Source organism: Daphnia magna, linkage group LG7 (assembly GCF_020631705.1).
Source record: "Daphnia magna isolate NIES linkage group LG7, ASM2063170v1.1, whole genome shotgun sequence".
Classification (NCBI taxonomy): domain Eukaryota; kingdom Metazoa; phylum Arthropoda; class Branchiopoda; order Diplostraca; family Daphniidae; genus Daphnia; species Daphnia magna.
Window position 1 is genome coordinate 991,657 of NC_059188.1, and position 20,189 is coordinate 1,011,845.

At 39.4% G+C, this 20,189-nt stretch overlaps 5 protein-coding genes and 2 long non-coding RNA genes across 10 annotated transcripts; 4 read left to right on the forward strand and 3 right to left on the reverse strand.

The window, feature by feature from the left end:
- Positions 1–41: 41 nt before the first annotated feature.
- Positions 42–2,045, forward strand: LOC116926660 (snRNA-activating protein complex subunit 3). 3 transcript variants are annotated; one of them, XR_004396206.2, is made up of 10 exons: positions 42–347; positions 405–475; positions 531–661; positions 724–824; positions 904–973; positions 1,040–1,084; positions 1,168–1,418; positions 1,473–1,577; positions 1,644–1,900; positions 1,960–2,045. XR_004396206.2 is itself a non-coding variant. In XM_032933587.2 (9 exons), the coding sequence occupies exons 1-9, from the start codon at positions 139–141 to the stop codon at positions 1,825–1,827; spliced, it is 1,167 nt and encodes a 388-aa protein (XP_032789478.2). In that variant the 5' UTR covers positions 42–138; the 3' UTR covers positions 1,828–2,045. The 3 variants fall into 3 exon arrangements, 1 of the variants encoding a protein (XP_032789478.2); XR_004396207.2 differs by having other exon boundaries at positions 1,644–1,889; XM_032933587.2 differs by having other exon boundaries at positions 1,644–2,045.
- Positions 1,876–4,621, reverse strand: LOC116926658 (neither inactivation nor afterpotential protein G). Of its 2 annotated transcripts, none has more exons than XM_032933585.2 (9): positions 4,402–4,621; positions 4,008–4,327; positions 3,919–3,945; positions 3,625–3,841; positions 3,065–3,537; positions 2,693–2,998; positions 2,443–2,626; positions 2,137–2,362; positions 1,876–2,063 (listed from the first exon to the last, which is right to left on the reverse strand). In XM_032933585.2, the coding sequence occupies exons 1-9, from the start codon at positions 4,421–4,423 to the stop codon at positions 1,934–1,936; spliced, it is 1,905 nt and encodes a 634-aa protein (XP_032789476.2). In that variant the 5' UTR covers positions 4,424–4,621; the 3' UTR covers positions 1,876–1,933. The 2 variants fall into 2 exon arrangements, with proteins under 2 accessions (XP_032789476.2, XP_032789475.2); XM_032933584.2 differs by having other exon boundaries at positions 3,065–3,543; positions 4,402–4,618.
- Positions 4,622–5,776: 1,155 nt separating this feature from the next.
- Positions 5,777–7,158, forward strand: LOC116926664 (phospholipid phosphatase 5). The gene is made up of 6 exons (XM_032933594.2): positions 5,777–5,932; positions 5,998–6,103; positions 6,173–6,320; positions 6,394–6,522; positions 6,607–6,777; positions 6,878–7,158. The coding sequence occupies exons 1-6, from the start codon at positions 5,841–5,843 to the stop codon at positions 7,039–7,041; spliced, it is 810 nt and encodes a 269-aa protein (XP_032789485.2). The 5' UTR covers positions 5,777–5,840; the 3' UTR covers positions 7,042–7,158.
- Positions 7,159–7,219: 61 nt separating this feature from the next.
- LOC116926659 (probable G-protein coupled receptor 83) lies at positions 7,220–9,494 on the reverse strand. Its single transcript, XM_032933586.2, has 6 exons — positions 9,189–9,494; positions 8,339–8,946; positions 8,107–8,245; positions 7,924–8,007; positions 7,546–7,858; positions 7,220–7,443 (listed from the first exon to the last, which is right to left on the reverse strand). Exons 1-6 carry the CDS (start codon positions 9,492–9,494, stop codon positions 7,286–7,288), a joined length of 1,608 nt encoding a protein of 535 aa, XP_032789477.1. The 3' UTR covers positions 7,220–7,285.
- A 591-nt stretch (positions 9,495–10,085) lies between these two features.
- LOC116926663 (sideroflexin-2) lies at positions 10,086–14,984 on the forward strand. Its single transcript, XM_045177224.1, is given in 11 exon segments — positions 10,086–10,224; positions 12,099–12,188; positions 12,255–12,661; positions 12,741–13,472; positions 13,536–13,587; positions 13,589–13,707; positions 13,778–14,102; positions 14,184–14,250; positions 14,313–14,412; positions 14,478–14,525; positions 14,593–14,984. Coding segments are annotated over 8 exon segments (972 nt in total). The 5' UTR covers positions 10,086–10,224; positions 12,099–12,188; positions 12,255–12,661; positions 12,741–13,323; the 3' UTR covers positions 14,705–14,984.
- Positions 14,985–16,503: 1,519 nt separating this feature from the next.
- Positions 16,504–17,139, forward strand: LOC123474738. Its single transcript, XR_006649699.1, has 2 exons — positions 16,504–16,660; positions 16,723–17,139. It is a non-coding gene; the product is annotated as an uncharacterized LOC123474738 (long non-coding RNA).
- A 653-nt stretch (positions 17,140–17,792) lies between these two features.
- On the reverse strand, positions 17,793–19,679 carry LOC116926667. Its single transcript, XR_004396209.2, has 6 exons — positions 19,111–19,679; positions 18,767–19,044; positions 18,635–18,706; positions 18,482–18,567; positions 18,341–18,421; positions 17,793–18,241 (listed from the first exon to the last, which is right to left on the reverse strand). It is a non-coding gene; the product is annotated as an uncharacterized LOC116926667 (long non-coding RNA).
- Positions 19,680–20,189: the final 510 nt, after the last annotated feature.

The window sequence follows — 20,189 nt, forward strand, 5'->3', positions numbered from 1 at the left end:
TCACACGTGTCTGAACACTGAATCTGAATCTGAATCTGGAATCAACAATTCATTTGAAAGAAGCATGTGCAAGATTTGGCGGGCACTTGTTTGAGTTGTTTCTCTCTTATTTAAATAAATAAATTTTGTAAAGTCAAAATGGAAGAAACGTACCCCGTAGAGAGCTATCCTTACGTTTCGCAGTCATTCAAATGTAATGATTACTTCGTGGAATATAAAAAAGTCTTGAGTGAAACACTGTACAAGCAAGAAGCCGAACTTGAAACCAAAAGCACCACGTTAGAAAAAATTGCTTGTATGATGGGTATAAGTCTCAGCGAATGCACAGATTTGGAGCAAAAATGCAGGTAGGTTAATCATTTGTGTTTTGGGATAAATGTGATAACATTTTATGTTTATGCCAGTATATTACAGCTTGAAAATGTGAATGACCCTGTAGACCCATTGGAACTCAAACTCAGATCAGAAGCCATGAGTGAGTCAATTTAAGCATTCTTAAGTCAAACGTTGGTATTTAAAATCTTGTTTAGGTGCAGATGATAAGCTGGAGAAAGCTACCAGAACACTGGCAACTGCCGTTGAATTAAAGGCTATTAAGGCACATCCATTGCAATATGAGAAGAAACTCAGGGATCTAAAAAAAATGTCAATACCCACATTTGTAAGTTTAGGTTCAATCTATTTTTATGTCAAACATAGTTATAAATCTAAGTTTGAATATAGAAACAAGAGCCCAACCCATCTTCTGAAGTCAAATTACCCAAAGAATTTGTTATGATTGCCAGAGTGTTTAGGCCTTTCAGAAGTCACATGGGCTCACACACGTAAGTACTAAGCATAACAAGCTTTATTGGTTTTGGTCTATAAATAATTTCTCTTCGCTATTTTTGATATGTGCTACAGAGTTGCACATGCACAGGACTTTATGTTACTTGGTTCCCAAAATTTAGTTGACTTCAGAGATAAAATAAAGGTTAGTAAAGTAACTAAGTGAATAAATCAAAAATAATAAGAACTAATTTAACTTATTACGTAAAAGTGCATGAATGACGATCTACCGGTTGGGGAAGCAGGACCGATAAAGGTAAAGAAAATCTATAACGTGTACTGTTGGTCTTTGTTTAATTTTCGTCTTCGTTTAATTTTCGTCTTCGTTGTTGTTCATAGGATCACATCAAGTCGGGAATGTTCTTTTTCGGGAATACATTCTATTATGATGGCCGAGTCCTTACGAATATCAATTATGGTGAGGTGATAGAACGCTGGGCTAAAGAGAAACCAGAAATGAAGTTGGGTCCATTTGAGAATCGAGACATGGCAGAATGCAAGATTGCCGATCTAGAGATTCGCCTCGGCTTCCCTTACGTCTTTATGCATCTTGGCAGTTGCGAACATCTCGTCACTTTTTTGGATGCAAGGTAAACTAATTCTCAATGAATGCATTCAACGCTTAAGTTTACGTCGCGTAATAGGCTAATGGACCCAGAAGATTTACAAAACCCTGACGAATATCCACTCGTCGTGGAAACGGAAAATGAAGTCATGTACTGTTTTGCGTGCGATGTGCATGACTCTAGGTAGATTACTGTTAGTTTAAGGCCGTAGTGTCCAATGATAACCTTTTATTGTTCTCATTATTCAAGCTATTACGTTGACGACGATCAGATGCCCACAAAACCGGTGAACTTGTGTGAACAGTGTTTTGAAGTATTTTACAAGAGGAACGGTGTCATTCCGCCCAGCACTGAAGAAGTCTATTATTGCAAATTCCCCGGAAAAGCAACAATCGACGAAAAATCTGAGGAAGTCTTAGAGTCTTCTGATTAATGTCATCGCTTTGCTACATTATTCGAAACTTGTCTATTCGAAATGTGCTCCAACGAAATTTTGTATTATTTCAGTAATCCAGTCAAACACTTTCTTTCACTTATTATTAATGTTTATTTATAATAAAATCAGCTGCCCTTTCTGCCATGGCGACCAAAACGGAGTTTGGCGGTCCGGATGGTAGACGAGGAAGCACGCTAGCATCGACAACTCTCAAACCGTTTACTCCTCGTACCCTGAATTTGATAAGAATAATTGCTGTAGAGGTAAAAATTTCAGCCATATTCGTATTCATATTGAAGTTTAAACCTGAGCTCAGGATCAACCACTGCATCTGGGTCGTCTTTGTGTCCCATAGTAGCCGTTCCAGCTGGATGGTACATAGTTAGAGCAGCCGTTCGTACTAAACATTCCAGATAACGCTGATTCTCAATCCCTTGTTTGCTTCCACATTCAGGAAAAGTCGGCCAATGTACTCGAGCTCCCAATGCGCGGAAGGAATCTGTGTTTAAAAGCTCGACACCTTGTTTGATGGCTGCAAAACGATAGAGCCATCGCACGTTGTAAAAACTGAAAACTTATGATTTCTTTTAGGTCGTAATGCTTTGTCCTTACTGTCGATGCTGCACTGTACATCGTAGTCGTTGCTCAAGTACGCAGGATCGATTTCAGGTGGGTGCATAGGATCAGGTGATATTATTCGTATGTGACCGCGTGAGCGTGGATGCAGGCAGATAGAAATAAGAACGAAACCTTCTTGAGACAAGCTACTGCTCTTGGGAAACCATCGATGGAAAGCCTATTAAGAGGAACTTTGTTAGCGTCAACCTTGTTTTTCAACCATGAAAGTCGGGTCAAAATTTACCTCCTTCTTGATGTTGGCAACAGAGGTGTAGACATCGGCATTGATTGATCCCATGTTAAAAAGAATCAACATACCGTAGGGCTCCGAAGGTTTGCCATCTTCCCTTTTTTTAGTGAGTGTAGCGATGCCTTCAATCCCCGATGTGGCCAGAGCTCCCTTCCCATGGACCATGTAATTCCAAAATTGTCGGGGATGCAACATCTTGACAATGTTCAAACTCACTGAGGCGTTGAGCTCGACGAAAAGAGGAACTTGAAGATGATCCTGAAGATTTTCTCCTACTGGAAGATCAGCTTTGATAGGTATCTATAGATTCATTTTTTAATTACTCCATTTCTTATTTTCAATTGCACTAATCATGGTTTTTCATACGTCTAAGGGTTCTAGTACGTGTGGTGGTCCGATCCCGGACTGTTGAAGTATCTGAGTGGTTTTAATGGTTCCGGCCGAGAGGAGGATCTCTTTGCCTGCTTTAACGTGCTTGATCCGCCCGTCAGCGTCCAGGTATTGGATCCCAATAACCTTATTTCGTCTCCAAACGAGTTTGGTTACAGAAGACTTCGTCAAGACGTGCAGATTACTGTAGCGCTTCATGGCTGGCATCAAGTGGCTCGAATAGGTACTCCAACGCTGGCCTGCCTTTCCGTCTATAGTGTTATGAGAAGCCATGAAAGATCCAGTATCACTCCATCGATCCATTTCGGACACTGAATGGCCACAGGCTCGTCCAGCGTCTAAAAAAGCCTTGAGGAGTGGTTTTTCTGTCGCGTTAACACGTTGCAATTTAACGGCCGCCGATGGGCACTGGAAGTGCTGGGCGTTTTCGCTGCAAGAGGTTGAATTTTCTATTTCTTTCAAATTTATATTTTTTTTTATTACGAAATTTAAAATCAATAAATGTGTGTACGTAAAAGAATATTCCCGTGACCTACCAGCTAATACGGGAGCCCTGCACATTTCGGATTCACCATCTAATAGAAACGAAGGACGAGCAACGAAAGGTTTTACAATGCCCTTTGTCCAGCAAGTTAGTCCGTCTAATGCTGTTTTCATTGTGTGTGAATCCCAACCAGGAACTTTCCACGAGTCATAGTCAGACGGCGATCCCGTAGCGTGAATCAGAAAATTCATTTGGCCACTACCACCAACCTGTGAGAAGCCAAGTCAATGCCGATCGATAGGGTTCGTTAAATTTACAAAACATTTAAATTTTGTAAGATTCTTACCATTTTGCCCTGTGGCCAGAAGGCTTGCTGTTAAGAAACGCTTGTATTTAAAAATTTTTTCATATTTAAATTGAATCTAGTTTAATTACGTTGCCGTGGAGCGCTCCAGCTGCGAATTTTTGTGGAACGGTGCGGAATCTCCAGTCGTACTGTTCTGAGCCTTGAAGGATGGGTGCAACAATAGGGATCCAACTGTACCAGGGCGGTTCACCACCCGCTTCTATCACTAAGACTTTGCTGTTTGAAGCCGCCAGTTTAGCGGCCAGTACGCAACCTGATGTTCCAGCACCGACAACGATGTAATCGTACGTCTGATTGGGTTCTTTAATGAAACCATTATCCGTCAGGTAGTAACGGAGCCAAACAGCTAAAAGCAGACAGGAGGTCGTGGCTGCCCAAACACCCAACCCTTAGAGAGAGAAAGAAAAAAAACACGGTAAACTTTTGGTTAAATTAATCTGAAAGGGGTTTTTTAAAAAATACCTTGCTTCCAAGACAGTTTCATGACTATTAGTCGTGAGTTTTCTTGGAGAAGGAATGTTGAGCGAGGAAGTTATTGCCGACAACTGACCGAATTCAAGTCTGACTGTCGACTGAATCGCTGCGATCAAACGACGCAGAACCTAGTCACGTTTCGCCGACTGAAAGGAAAACGTGCAAAACAGCTTTGAAGTATACAAGATGATGAGCACTGGTTGGATGTGCACGTTTGCACTATCCTAGTTGCTACTCAGTTCTACTTGTGTGACTACTACAATCCTTTTTGTTTGGCTTCCGTCCTCCCCCCATTTTTCTTTTCCCTGCTGAACGAGGAGTCGAAACACTTTTTGTTTACAGCGCAGATCATTGGTATGCTTTTAATTGGATTTGACAGAAACTCTTTGCTCTTTTGGGCCATTGCATGCGTCCTAGCTACACCAGTCTAACTTCATTTCCGAGACTTACAGATATCCTGACGTCGACAAGTTTTCAGTCTTTTACATGAGGAACTTGCCAATCTACGCAAACAAAAGACTTGCGTTTTCTAATTAAAAAGGGCGGAGAAAAGGACGTCAACGATGACATCTCTCACGATGATCTTGATTTACGTAATAGGAAGGAATGCACCGGCTTTTATGGTGTTCTCTTTGTCATTGGGTTCATAGGCCTACCGATTAATCAATTTCTGATAGGCTCAATGCAATCTGTTATCGATTATATTCGGCAATATAACATGAGTTATTGGTTTCCGATAAGTCAACTGAAATACCCGCAACGACTATTTCTTAACAATATCCTCGCCTGAGACTCTGCGAATTCTTGGTACTTATCAATAATAGCAAAGGACGGGGGGAAATCGATAGAGCCGCTATCATGGAGGTAACATCTTTCATTTTACTGTTCAGTTACATAATAATGGTGCAATGTAGGTAATTTTATTTACCGAAACTGGTAATTTTCTTTGTCGCATCATATTAATCACCATGACTAGAGCTGGATCTAGAAGATATCCTGCATTTCCGTTAAAGTTTGGCTTTTATGTAGCCTATATATATATATTGTTTTGTTTTTGTTTTTTTCAGGGCACATCGCAGATATGTAATTCGCTAGCAGATGGCATGTTGACTATGACAGTTACCTTGAAGTAGAAATCTATTTAAAAAAGGTAATTTTAGCTCCATTTGTTAATCTGATAAAAAATGGTATGATATATCAAAATTTCTTTTCTAATCAACTTTCTTGTTATTAGAATTTGCTTAATTATGATTCTATTGCATGATGTATCTTGGAAACATCAATGCCAAAAAGAAAAGTAAATTCGAATGACGCGCGTAATGAAGATGATGTGGCACCGTCGTGGCATTCATCACATGTAAAAATTAAATAGGGATATCTGTCACTCAGTCAGTTCCTTATTAGTCATTTTTCGAGCAGTGAATGCTATGAAGAACACGGCATTCCGGAAGAAATTTATGAAACATCAGCAGCTATGGATGGAAGTAGTTGTCAGAATTTGTTTGGTTGTGGCGTTTGTGTAGGTTTGATTATAACAGGAAATACTTTTTGTATATATGAGACTTAATTCACCTTCCATACTAGGTTAATGGAAAAACTCCAGCCGTTTGAAAGGAAGATACACCCCGACGAGCTATGGCTTTACAAGTACCCAGTGACTGAAAGCTATGTTCCTTCTAGGATGTTATGGGTAATTAACTGCATACTTTATTTTATTATGTGACATAATTATAACATTTTTTAAAACCTTTATTGGCAGCCGCTTGTTGTGTTTGCACCTTTAATTGTCATATTCATTATGTACTTCTTTCGAAGAGAAGTGTTGGATGTGACACAATCACTGCTATCATTCACACTTGCTTTAGGAATCAATGGATTAGTTACAGATATTATTAAATTAACTGTTGGTAAGGAAATTTATACTAACAGCTTACCATTCTTGGTATTATAACTTGACCTTTTCTAAATCTTTTCTTAAAGGTAGACCTCGTCCAGATTTTTTCTGGCGTTGCTTTCCAGATGGTCATGCCAATCCAGCCATGCTTTGTACCGGAGACCAAGCTGTAATAACAGAAGGAAGAAAAAGCTTCCCCAGTGGGCATTCCTCATGTTGGTTTTGTTTTTTGTTCTTTTTACATGTTTTAATTTTGAACTGACATATTCAATCTTTTTTTCCCCTCTATTACCACACAGTTTCTTTTGCCAGTTTGGGTTTCATCAGTCTATACATGGCCGGTAAATTGGGTGTGTTCAACGAAAAAGGACGTGGCCAAAGTCTCCGTTTTCTTGCATCGCTTTTACCATTGCTGATAGCCTTGACCGTCGCTTTGAGTAGGACATGTGACTATCATCACCATTGGCAAGGTACGATTGAAAGAAAGAAAAAAAAAACGTCCTTATTCTATTTCTCAAATTCTTTCGCTCAAAATGTCTTTCTTACAATTATTACTTCTTGTGAAAATAGATGTTCTTTGTGGCTCCTTATTGGGATTGTTAATAGCTTACTTTTGCTATCGACAACATTATCCCTCTCTTTATTCACCTGACGCTGACATCCCACTAGTGGTTTCCAATCCCATATTGGACACTTCCAACACTTCCAGTGTACTGCCATTTAAAACCGTCTGATGCAATGACCAACAAGAAGTCTATTTACGCATCTACATCACTTAAGTGTCACAAAATTGTGCAAAAAAAAATCAACAGGTATCTAAATAAATATTTAAAAAACGTATAAACTAAAAACGAAATTTGATGTTCTATTGGATTATCGAACACAAATTGAGAAACAGAAAGTCAGAAAAAATTCTGATTAATTGTTTATATTGTATACATACTGTAGAAAGGGAAGTAATAAGGAAAGAAAGCTTTATTACACCAGGGAAGTCTCGTCGTTGATGGTTAGCTGAGACGGCTTCTCCGGGACGAGTAGCTGGAGCTGTTCAATCAGCTGAACAGAATCGACCAAAGTCTGCGGCCTGGCTGGCGTAGTGGTGATGATGAGACCCGTAATAGTGTTAGACGTAGACTCTACATATTTTAAACAAATACGTGGAGAAACTATGTGACACTATCACATTATATTTCACCGTACAGGTACGGTAGGTGGTTGTAAAACAATCGTCACCATACCTTGATGTTGTCGGTGGAGTACGGCTGTCGTATTGTGCATAATAATGCTGGGCTGCTGCTTACGAGTCCGTCGGAACCAGACGCTGCGCATGCATAACCTGCCGCACGTTTGGACGGCGTCGCGAAAGTTGGCATTGAGCCAACAATAGACAAACGGGTTGTAACAAACGGACGACATTGCCAGCCAATGACAAATCAAAAAGGCCGTCGAGTTATGGCGTGTGGCCGATTCGGACGCCCCAACATCGCTCACCAAATGGTAAACGTTCAGTGGCAACCAGCAGAGGGCGAACAATGATATGACCACTAGTAACTTCACAAAAGATTGTCTTTTGTTTTGATTATTGTAGTTGTCAAATGAAACAAAAATGGCAATACCATTTGAATTGTTTTGCGTTTGGCACGATCTTGTCGTATCCGCTGATTGTCCGTTACGGCACCTACGAATGATCTCATCCACAGCTGGAGGCAGAAAGGTAGAAAAAGAAAAAGGAATTTAGCTGGAAAGATTTGACAACGACAAGTTTTGAATGAATTCGAAATGGCGAATTAGAATTATACTCGTCGGACGATAGCTCCATAGGCCAGTCCGGAAATGCCCAACGGGATGACGTACTGAGTGGCAAAGGTGATCAACGTCAAATATCGCCGGAATTCCAGTGCCGGAGTTGGAAACCTCGCTTGGCAGCGTCTCAGAGGCCTGGTTGTTGTTGTCATCATTTTGGTAAGCATCCAAATAGATTTCTCTGTTAAGCTTACCGTTATTCCTTTTGGATTGTTTGTTTTTGTATACCTATAGGTGAAAATGGGAACGACCTCGCTGTAGAGAGCGTAGGGCAGCGCTGCCATTGAGGCCAGAATCCAGAGGATGGCCATGATGACGAGCCCGTGCGGGGGCCTTAATCGACGCTTCAAGGGCGTCAAAATAACTCGATATCGGTCGACAGCTATCGCAGCCATTGTCAACGAAGAAACGTAGACACTCATGACTTGAATGAAGGGCACCAACGAACAGAGGAATTGGCCAAACGGCCAATGATCGAGTAAGACGCGCGATACGCTGAATGGTATGTTGAGACATGTCATGAGGAGGTCGGATAGCGCCACATTCACCAGGAATGTGTAAGTAATACTTCGCTGGAGTCGTCGATGTCGGAAGACGACGTAGCAGACGAGTAGGTTGCCGAAAAGTGAAATTGCCATCACCAAGGCGTAGGCTGTGGCGATGATGGCAGTTTTTAAACCAACGCTACGATGATAGGACAAGTCGGAGCCGCCGCTACCGCCGCCCAGTCCATCCAAGTCCGCCTCCATAAACGATGTCAAGTCCAAGTCTGGAAACGTCCAGTTGGCCGAGCTCCACACAGAGGGGCCGTGCTCATCCGTCACCCAATCCAATTGCTACAAACCCACAAATTCAAAAACAAAACAAAGGAAAGAAAAAAAGGTATTAAAAAAAAAAAATCGTTTCTTTGTAGCAGTTGTTGCTTGTACTATCGCTTATCAATCAAAAGCATTGTCGAATGATGAAACCTCAATCTAATATAAGCCATAAATTATTCTGTGGCTTGGTTACACGCAAGTGATTAATCACCCTTTCCGTCATATTTACACTCAACGGCGTGTGGGTAGGAATACGTTACCTGACGTGGGCGGATACCTTGGAGGACATTGAGAATAGCCTGACTGATACTGCCGCTGCTGTTGGTGTGTCCGACTGCTGATGATGTAGGCGGTGATCGGCTGGCCATCTGAAAAACGCTACCGTTCATCGCGGAAGTGACGGCCGTTGCGGTTGTTGCGGCGGCCGTTTTCCATAGATCAGACGTCGATTGAGATCCGGTTGCGACTGTCGTTTCCAGCGGGTAACTAGCCTGCTGCTTGTGATGCTCTTGAAGTAAGAGTTCACGCAGACGCAGCACCAAATCTTCCGTCGTGATCCCAGTCATCGGAATTCTTATTCAGGCAAGTCCATTTGCTCCCCGCTACACCTATACAAAATTGTCTGTGATATTTTTAGACGTAAAAATTTGAATGTCTACAAACAGCCACGCGTGTCGTGAATTTTAGTTTTAAGTGCCAAATGACAGATGTGGTGAATTTTAATATTTCGATAAAATGCGTTCTGTTTATGTCAGGATATTTGAAGTTAAACTTTAGTTATCTGCCGCTGTGTTATCTCCCTGTTTTGGCTTGTGATTAGATCACGTAGTAATTGATCTGTGTCAACCTTAACGGAATACCGGATCAGAAGGATATCACCACACACACACACACACGGAAGAATCTGCCAGTTGGATTAGCACCTCATTGTTGTGTTGATACGGGACCAGTGTTTAGGATAACAAAAAGGAATCACGACGAGAATAGACGAGCTAATCTTTTCTTGTATTGTTATCCGGAATTCGTTTCCGGTTTCTTTATCACAGTGAATGAGACGACGAATCGATGGATTTTAACCGCCTTTTCAGGAATGTTTTCTTCAAGCGGAAGAAACAGAATGCGACAGACAACAAACTGAACACTGATGAAAACGCAAGCGAGATGGACTGGCTGGGACGCGTCTGTACGGGGACACGTTCGCTGTTAGACTGGTGGCAGGAAAACGGACTGGAAGACTTCCCACCCACTATCACGCAACACCAACCGGCGACGCCAAAAGTCCCATCTTCCAACACGGTAATATATCTGATCCTGTCTACAAAAAAAAATATTTTGATTTTTGCAATACTGGTCTCGTATAAGCGCAAAAGGGTTTTTTTTTTTTATTTGTTTATTTATTTTATTTTTTTACAAGTTGGAATTATTGGAAAATAGTAAAAACTTTTGCTTTCCGGGGTTTTGCCATGACATGATGAATCAAGGCAGAACTAGTAGTAGTTGTTGGCCGCCCCTCGTAAAATCACCGCCCGCCCTTTTAGAGTTCTTCGAGACTTTTTAATTTTAACCACCAAATTTGAATAGTCATCTATTCATCATTTTTCGGGATCCCCTTTAAAAAAAAGAGAAAACACCCAACACCAACAGCAGCCATTGAAAAAGACAGAACAACAACTTAATGAGCTAGTCGTCTCGATTTAAGAGTCGGACGATAGTTGGGCGTGGGGTTTCATGTTTCTTCGAAAAAGAGAACAAAAATAATTATTCAAAGAGCGAATCAGATTTTGTAACATACACAACTTGTTTCCTGAACAAAAAGGAAAAGTGACAGCGTTTATTCTTTGATGCTGTTCGTGTGTGAGCTTATTATTTTTCGTTTGCCTAAAACCCCAAAGAAAAACAGATCCGTCATAATCCCCAAAGGGGAAGCTGCTGGATTCAATTTTCCAATGGATCTCTGCGGTGATGTTTCGTGTTTCCTTTTCGCTAATTCATTTTTGTAATGGCATCTTCCAACCTTCTTTCAGAGTGCGGTTTCTTTAACCCAAAATTAATTCATACAAACTGAATCTTCCGAAAAGTTCTTTCCCGCCAGGTCTACCTTTTTTCTCCTTCGATTTTTGTTGTTTTCCTTCTCGCTTTTGATGACAGATGAGCAAGATACGGATCCATCATCTCAACAACCTCTAAATATCGTTGGGGCAGCCCCAAAAAGGCCAATCGCGATATATTAGTCTCTATATACCGGTTTTTTTTTTTTTTATACCACCATGTTCCATGGCAGTACTACACATTCACGCATAAATAGAACGGCTCTTGCCATTTCAACTGGGTTTTTCACGCACACATTTAAAAAGAAAAAGATACGAGAAAGATGGATGACGAAAGGCCAACGCGGGCGTTAGAAATCGAAAAGGCGACCCCCTAGCGCTTCTTCACTTTCCTTATAGTAAAAATTTTTTAAAACAGGAAAAACTCACGTACACTTCGAGTATCTGAAACGCTCACGTAAGTGAAAATCGAAATAAAAAAAAGGCTTTAGGGAGTTGAGCTGAAAATAAAACCACAGATAGAAAAAGAAAAAAACGGAAGTAACGTTTGTAAGTTGGGCGTGTTTTCTGAGGCACGTCGAGTGAGATTGACGGTACCTTTTGGCCCTTGGAAATAGAGACAGATTGACTCCATTTGCTTGGTTTTAGTTTCTATTTTTTTACGTCTTGTTCTAGTAACAGAAAGCGATCGCCTTAACAAATAAAAGTAACCCGCCTGCATATGATCTTGTATCGACCGTGAAGCTTATGCACACCACATTCTTTTCAGACACACGGCCAAGTTTCTTCCTCACCTCGCTTTTGCGGTTTGATTTTGTGTGTGTTTGATTGTTGATTCAAAAAAGTTGGGACTCAGTATGTGCCAAAACATTCGACAGATTTTTCCTGTTTTTTTTTATTATTTCTTTCTTGTTTTCCTTGAGATCATTTTCGATTTAAACTGAAAGGTGGAACGCACGCGAGTGCCGCTGCGGTATCAAATCAACTAATTCAGTTCATTATTTATTACATGGCGGCTATTTTTAGTTGGCTGAGATGTTGTGTTTCATCATCCATAAATATGTAATGATATACACACGTTAATAATGCATTTCTTTTTCTTTCTCGTTCCCTTCTCGTTAGATGAAGGAGGTAGTGACTCGATGATGAATCGCCCTCTTTTCGGCATGCGCAACAACAGCAACACGAGTTTGGTGCACGAGACACTATCGCGTAAGCTGACCATTTTTTTTTTAAGAGCCAAAAATCCCTCTCACTTTGGGTGGCCGTGTTTTTCAGGTTTTCCCTTTTTTTTCTTGGCTCAAATCTGCGACGCCCCGCTGAAAGAAGAAGAAATTCCGTCGAGACTCGCCGCCATTCACTGGCAGAAGCATCGCAATTCGATGTAGTGTGAATACATTCAAATGACGGGTCGGATTGACTGAGTGAGTGAATAAATTAGTCCTCACTCAGTATACAACTCCCAAGACAAAAACGATTGACACCGAAAAGAAAAAGGAAGGATAAAGAAGAAAATTGATCAGTGTGATCCCGAAGGACTTTCTCCCCAGCCGGAAATTCAAATTTTCAATTCGCAGAGCTTGTGACATGTCTACATTAGCAAAAACACCTGTCCTATCTTTTATGATAGAAGGTTCAGAAACTCTTCAAACATTTTCGTGTGTTAATTTGTAAGTACATGTTCGGTAAGTTCACTTGCCAATGGCATTTAACTATACGTGGCGAGTGACACGATGACTTTTATTTTTTGTTATCTAATGCTAGGTATGATCTTGGATAGCATCAAAAGATCGATCCCCGTCACCTAAATATGCTGCCATCCGAGTTTATTTATACACTTCGTGTTCATTGAGCTCACAAAAGCTGCGGTATGTATGTAGAAAGATATGTAGAAACCATGACCCGTATATGCTTGTTTTTGTTTTTTTACCCTGAAAAAAAAAGCATGAACCGGATGATGGAATCGTGTGCTCGATCGCTGATCGTTTGTCGGAATCGAAAAACCTAGCTATCCATCATGTCGTTCAATATTTATTTTAATGTCGTTTTCTTTCGTTTAATAGCTTTCAGGGACTTTAAAAACCTATCGCTAGATGGCTTTATGGTGGATTATTTGTCAATACGTCTAGTCAATGGTTAACCAAAACACCTGTACTGCATTTTAATGAGATGTGTTCGATTGGAACGTGATCCCGAAACAATTTAATGTACATGCTCTGTTGGAACTGCAGATTTTGAAGAAATTTGTTTGTTTCAAGAGCTTGTTCTTTTTTGTATCCCACCAATTGAATTTTGAATAGTTCCACTGCCATTTACTGCCAGTTTGTTTTCAGTACCAAGAATAAGAATGCAGCGCATTGATTTAACTCAACCCAAGTGGGATCAGAGCACCTTCTCAGGAAGATTGAAGCACTTCTTTTGGGTTACTGACCCCAGGTCCTGCATAGTTTCCAGCCAACAGCTTTATGATGCCAAACACTTAATTGAGAAATATAAGTACTGTGCTTTACTAAATAATGTTAGGTTTCAACTGTTGATTGGAGATGTTCATCTTTGTAGGAACCACCAAGAACCACCAGGAACTACAAGCGAACAAGTTTGGTATGCAAAGAAAACTCTACGAGTCAGCATTTCATCCTGACTCTGGTGAGCTCCAAAATTTCTGTGGCAGAATGTCTTTCCAAGTTCCGGGAGGCATGCTCATCACTGGCTTCATGTTGCAGTTTTACAGGTTGAATTCAATTTCTTCGTGCAATGTGACAGCCAATATATAGTTTAATTTGGCATATATTATAACATAGGACAGTTCCTGCTGTGGTGTTTTGGCAGTGGGTCAACCAATCCTTCAACGCTCTGGTGAATTACACCAACCGTAATGCCAAGTCAGAAGTCTCATCGGCTCAATTGGGCGTGGCATACGTTTCGGCGACAACATCCGCGTTAGTCACCGCCCTCGGTCTCAAGTCCTTCTTGGAAAAAAGGGCCGGAAGTCTCTTACAACGTTACGTACCATTTGCTGCTGTGGCGGCTGCCAATTGCATAAATATCCCTCTTATGCGCCAGTCCGAATTGATCAACGGCATCGTCGTTTACGATGAAAACGGAAATGCTGTCACAGAATCTCGCGTAATTATTTAATATTCAGTAACCACTTCCCTCTGTTCTTAATGATAATTATCATGAATGATTGCTTTTCCCGATATTCAGTTAGCCGCTGCAAAAGGAATTACGCAAGTTGTAATTTCGCGAATCGTAATGGCAGCTCCTGGAATGAGTTAAGTCAAATTTTAAAAAATTTTTGTATTTTCAAACTCATATGGTTTTGGGGAAAAACAGCTTTATTGCCCTTGGTGATGGAAAAATTGGAAAGCTATTCCTGGATGCAAAGAATTAAATTTTTACATGCTCCTTTCCAAATCTTCGCCTGCGGCGCTATGTACATAAATTATAGATTGCTTCAATTCTCCAATGCTATTATTAATACCGATTACTTTCTTCCAGTCTCACTTTTATGACTCCTGCTGCGTGCGCTCTTTTCCCTCAGCGATGGTATCTATTAATTTTTATAGTTTACAGATTTCAAAGTCTATTAAATCATTCTGATTAAAATTTATAGTTCGCTGGATGTCTCAACGCTAGAACGATTTGAGCCCGAACAATATGAAAAGCTCAGAAAAATCAATGCTGATGGCTCGATTACTAAAGTCTATTTCAATAAGGGACTATGATCAGTAATTGGCAGTTGCCGTCTGAACACACATGATTTTATTGACAACAGCTCCATCCTTGTCTTCACAAAAAATTGATAATCAACAAACCCAGTTTGGTTTATCAATTCTGTCATTTTGGTATAGTTATCCACTGTAAATGCTGAAAGTAATTTGAGAGATATTATAGGTTTTACATTTGTAACTGCCATTTGCAACTGCATTAGGAGAAAAATGAGTCAGGCGATTGAATGGTGCCATGTTCATGCTATTGGAATACACCTTACTTGCGGCTGACAAATCAACGGCTAGAGACTGCGTGAAAGAACGGTGGCATTCGAAAGATTTCGAAAACAATAGATTTTGACGCAAAGCATTCAAGAATGAGGCTTAACACCTCACATAGTTTAAAAAAAGAATAAATAATTATTATAACAAATTCGTAAGCAGCAAAACGCAGCATGGGAAGAGTTCGACACATGGAACGATGATTCAACAACGAAAGCCAAACGTGTTTCGGCTCAATCTTTCAAACTAAAATAGAAGGCAACAAATGTTAAACCTAACATACTGCAAAAATCCTAAGGTAATCCAACGAATTTGTTTCTCTAGCTACTAATGTATGCGGGGATGCATCGTTATAGGAATTCTTTGAAGAAACTGGATAATTTTATCTTGTTCAAAAAAAGAAGAGTCAAGCATATTGATTCACTTGTGATCCCTGTTCCTTTACGTTGTCTCCTCCGCCCTACGCTTTAGCCGTGCTTAATACTAACTCGCATTTTGTTGTTGTTATAAACTAAAAAAGGATGGCACTGTTGTGCCTCTACATTTGTTGTGATTACTGACGTGTGAGTATGTGACTAGTAAAATCCGTGTCTGAATTTGTGTTAACTGTATTACACGCGACGGCTCTCGGTGTTCGCTAAGTTCCCGATAGCCTTGGAGAAAAAAAATAACTTAGTATTAATATAATTGAACACTGATTTTGCTTAAGTTATTGGTTTTCTCGTCAAACCTACGGAATGCCAAATTACCCCCTAAATTTTCAGTACCCCAGAAAGCACCATTAATTTTTTTTACTGCAAATAATCACAAAGCGCCTTCTAGCGAAACCAATAATAGGAGAAATTAGAATTGCTATCGTTTCTAATTTTCCTTCAAAGTTTTTTCGATTCCATCGTTTCCAATAGACAAGCAGACAAATTGATGATTGAACTCAAGACATCTAGGGGAGAAATAGCTAACTCCGTAGAATTTTTATGGGCATGTCAGCTGTTTCTTTCGTCATGCTGAAACCACAGACTAAAAGGAAAAAACAACAATCTCTTAAAAACCCCTTAAAAAAACAACCCCTCCCCTTTCTGTGGGGGGGCAAAAAAAAAAAAAAAAAAAAAAAATTTTTTTTCCCCCCCCCCCCTCCATTTTTCCCCCCCCCAAAAAAATAAATAAAAAAAAAAAAAAAAAAAAAAAAATATTATTTTTAAAAAAAAAAAAATATAAAATTTTTTTTAATTTATTTTTTTTTTTTTATATTTTTTAAAAAAAACAAAAAAAAAAAAAAAAAAACCCCTTTTTCCCCCCTTTTCCTTTTTTCCCCCCCTTTTTCCCCCCCTTTTCTTCTAAAAAAAAAAAAAAAAAAAAAAAAAAAAAAAAAAAAAAAAAAAAAAATAAAAAAAAAAAAAAAAAAAAAAAAAAAAAAAAAAAAAAAAAAAAAAAAAAAAAAAAAAAAAAAAAAAAAAAAAAAAAAAAAAAAAATTATTAAAAAAAAAAAAAAAAAAAAAAAAATAAAAAAAAAAAAAAAAAAAAAAAAATTTCATTTCGCGTGGCTTCGGACTGAGGATGGATGCTGAAACGAACGTCTCTCTTCCTGAAATTTCACCACCGATTGAACGTTTCTCTTCTTGAAATTTCACCACCGATTCCGTGTGTTTTGAGCTGCATCTTGTGAATTCAATCAATGCAGAGTTGTTCCAGGTATTATGGCAAAAATTCATGTCAAAGAAACATTGTACTACATATTTTTTTTATTTTTAAAGGAGGAACATGGCTTGGCTTTGCTAGCACGTTTTCACTCTGTGTTAGTCTAATACACCCTTTTTGTACCAAAGGTGATACATAAAAAAAGGGGTTCTTTAAAATCTTTTCCCTATCTAAATTGCTTAGATTCTTGGAGGTGTCATTGGGTGATGTTAGAATTTATTGCTAATATTACAAGTTTTTTAAATTGTGCTTTGATGTCTTCGGGATGTACCTGATGCACTGTGGTGGCCACAAAATCTTCCTGTGACTTAGTTCAATGCAGGACTTGGTTTTTTCGATAGTGGTTTACAGTTTTAATTTGCAGAGATCCTGGAGGCACCTGATGTGTTTCATTGGTGTTGGAGTCACTCTGTGGCAGAAGGGAATGCCACTAATGTTATGTTGTCAGTGTAAATAAAACATATCCAGTATCATTTTTGTGTTTGTTGAATTATTACCTCGTTCAACGGAAACAAAGGAGCTTAAGAAGGTAATGGTTAATTCCTTTTGTGATGCCACCATGTAAAGTTATTTTGTTTAAGTCATTTTTTCCCTTTTTTTTCCCCACGCACGCACGCACGTGACAGTCAAATGGAACAAAGAAAAAAAAAATTATACACTAATGTTTCACCTACTGTGAAATCAATTGAAATAAGTACTATTGAGATTGCTGGACTTAGAGTGAAATAGGTTGGGAAAATAAAAATCTAAGTTTATCTTTTTTTGGATAAAGTCGAATAAGGTGAAATGAAATAAACACGGAAAATGAATTAAAATTGAAATCGTTTTTATTGTCCCGCCTCCTCCCAACAATTCCACCACTATTTTACATAACATAATAAATATACATACAAATATACACACAAACATACATACACTTAACTAAGTTAACCCGTTGGCTGCCAGGCCACGCAACCCGTAGGTTGCTTAAACTACAGTAACTAAGCATCGCGTCATAAGGATCGCGAACAAGGGGGACTTGTCCGAAGACAAGTCCGGGCTGACACGGTGACGGAATCCATTACAGGGAATGCACACCCTCAGGAATCCGCCACCGCATCGACAAAGAGAAGTCCCTACTGGTGCATTGCCTAAGGCGCCTTGCGGCGAAGGCCATTGCGGCCGGTCCCTACAAGCTACAAAAAAAATGGGACGCAAACGGGGTGGCAGCCAACGGGTTAACTTAAACATAACAATGCAAAATAAAACAATACCAGGGCGACGATCCGCGGTGAACTCCCTACGTGAAGGGCGAAGGAGAAGACGGCCAAGACGACGATGAAACAAAGGCGAAGACGGCAAAGACGACGAGACGGCATGAAGGCGAAGACGGCAAAGGCGAAGACGGCAAAGGCGAAGACGGGAAAGGCGAAGACGGCAAAGACGACGAGACGGAAATGAAGGCGAAGACGGCCAAGAAGACAGTGATGAGGCGAAGACGTAGACGAAGACAGCGATGAGGCGAAGACGTAGACGAAAACAGCGATGAGGTGAAGTCGTAGACAACAACGACAGGAAGACGAAGACAATGTAGTTCTAAATAGATTAAATGACGCACAAAAAAAAGAAGTTAGTGATTTTGAGCGGAAAATGGCATTTGTCTGATAAAACTTTGAAAAAGACATCTTTACTTACGCGTGTGATCCACTGGGGGTGAAACTACCAAAATTGTCAAAACGGCAGTGTTGTACCGAAGGAAGATGAATATTTGCAGTCCTATGACATAATTTTATGTTACAACACAACAATGCTCCATAACGTGGAATTTTAAAATACCAAAAATGGAGATGGTTTTAAAGCCTATCCATGTGAGCTGGCTAAGTAACGGTGAGAAGAACAGCAGGATTAACAATGATGATTTTCTGTTCTATACAACAAAGATTTATATTTTTTAATGGGATATCTAGATAATCCACCAAATTAAAATACCACAGTAAGGCGACAACGATGAACCTTATTCCATGTTGGCATTCAGCAGACTACGGAGAGAGGAAGAGAGGCCTGTCTAGAGAAAATGTCTACAGATGTGTGTAGTGGAAGATAAGTAATGTTCTGAAATACCACAATGAAAAGCTGAAGTGTATGGAATGATGGTTGGCTAATCAGAGAAGCGTAGAAATCTGGATACCTGGGATGTTGAGGGCTGATGGTTAGCAACACAAAGTAGATGAAAACTCTGGTTGACTGACGAGAGAACACATCCCTAAGCTTAAACAAAAGGCTTGAGGCCTTCTTAAAATGTCAGGATCCCTTGTGGTACATTGATAGCAGGAATGCAGGCTGCTGCCTGCTGGTTCAGCAGCTGACAAAGCGAAACACCACCACATACATAAAGCAATCTATTCCAAGGGTTTCCTTATCAATACATACCCTACAAAAGCAATACTGAATAGAAAACAACATACCGTAATTTTTTTAACGAAAAATCCTTTGAAACACAAAACAGGGTAACGTAACAAACAACAATTTAACTTGTCACTCGTAATCTTCATCATAGACGCACATCAACGCCATCTAGAGTTTCCACCTAGAACCAAAAATCATATTTTACTTTGAATGTTGAAATAATAAGTACAATACTTGCTTTTAAGTGCTTGAATTTTGCTAATCTCTGATTATTGAATTCCAATTTTAAGCATAACATCCAAGAATATCAACTGCTAGTTGCAGCACGAAACGCTAAAAATTTGTAGGTAAAAGTGTAAAACTGTCGTAGCTCGTAGGATCAGCCTGAAGTGTTGAAAACAAGAAAAACACGGAATAATACCTACCACACCCTAAAGCATGAGAGAAAAGTATTTGAAATTGTTAGAACAATACAGCTCATTTTTTAGTTTTTGCAGATTGTCACGAAACATTTTCGGAAGTAACCGGAAGTAGCCAATATCTCCGGAAATAGTGATCCCATAACAAAACGAGTAGGATTTTCGTGATCCTTATTAAATTTGGGGTTGGAATGACGTGGTTTTATTAGCCAAAAGTCGGATTTGACCGAAAAACCGCGATTTTTCATGAAAAATCCGCGAAAAATCGCGGTTTTGGGGGTTCAGGAACATTTGCGATTTTTGACGATTTTCCGGTATTTTGAGCTGACACATGGAGTCGACCCCAAATTTGACGAGGATCACGAAAATTTAAATCTTTTTTCTGACAGACCAACAAATAAGGAGTTATTTGGCATTTTAAAACCGAAAGTAAAACCGGAAGTTGAAATTCTGGAAATCTAAAAAATGAACTTTGTTCTCCTTTAAATGTTTAACAAGATTTTGATAGTTGTAAAAGTAAACTGTTGTTAATAAAAACTATGCGGTGTTTTAAAAGTTCTAAAAGTACAATTCCAGTTCTAACACCTAAATAGACTTGAATCGAAAAATCATACATTTAACACGATTAAATCCCTTACTTACTTGGTATTTAGTAATAATCTGCAACCGAAATATGACAGTACTGAAATATGTCAAAACAATGTTTTGGGTTCTACTAG

Excerpts from the sequence above, each read along its gene's own strand:
- LOC116926660 (XM_032933587.2), top strand. The coding sequence starts at position 139 with ATGGAAGAAACGTACCCCGTAGAGAGCTATCCTTACGTTTCGCAGTCA. Across the intron at positions 348-404 it reads GATTTGGAGCAAAAATGCAG|TATATTACAGCTTGAAAATG; the intron begins GTAGGTTAATCA and ends TGTTTATGCCAG. Across the intron at positions 1,419-1,472 it reads GTCACTTTTTTGGATGCAAG|GCTAATGGACCCAGAAGATT; the intron begins GTAAACTAATTC and ends GTCGCGTAATAG.
- LOC116926658 (XM_032933584.2), bottom strand. The coding sequence starts at position 4,423 with ATGAAACTGTCTTGGAAGCAAG. Across the intron at positions 3,946-4,007 it reads CTGGAGCGCTCCACGGCAAC|CAAGCCTTCTGGCCACAGGG; the intron begins GTAATTAAACTA and ends GTTTCTTAACAG. Across the intron at positions 3,544-3,624 it reads CAGGGCTCCCGTATTAGCTG|AAATAGAAAATTCAACCTCT; the intron begins GTAGGTCACGGG and ends TAAATTTGAAAG.
- LOC116926664 (XM_032933594.2), top strand. The coding sequence starts at position 5,841 with ATGAAGAACACGGCATTCCGGAAGAAATTTATGAAACATCAGCAGCTA. Across the intron at positions 5,933-5,997 it reads TGTTTGGTTGTGGCGTTTGT|GTTAATGGAAAAACTCCAGC; the intron begins GTAGGTTTGATT and ends CTTCCATACTAG. Across the intron at positions 6,523-6,606 it reads CCCCAGTGGGCATTCCTCAT|TTTCTTTTGCCAGTTTGGGT; the intron begins GTTGGTTTTGTT and ends ATTACCACACAG.
- LOC116926659 (XM_032933586.2), bottom strand. The coding sequence starts at position 9,494 with ATGACTGGGATCACGACGGAAGATTTGGTGCTGCGTCTGCGTGAACTC. Across the intron at positions 8,246-8,338 it reads GTTCCCATTTTCACCTATAG|GCCTCTGAGACGCTGCCAAG; the intron begins GTATACAAAAAC and ends AACAACAACCAG. Across the intron at positions 7,859-7,923 it reads AACGCAAAACAATTCAAATG|TTACTAGTGGTCATATCATT; the intron begins GTATTGCCATTT and ends TCTTTTGTGAAG.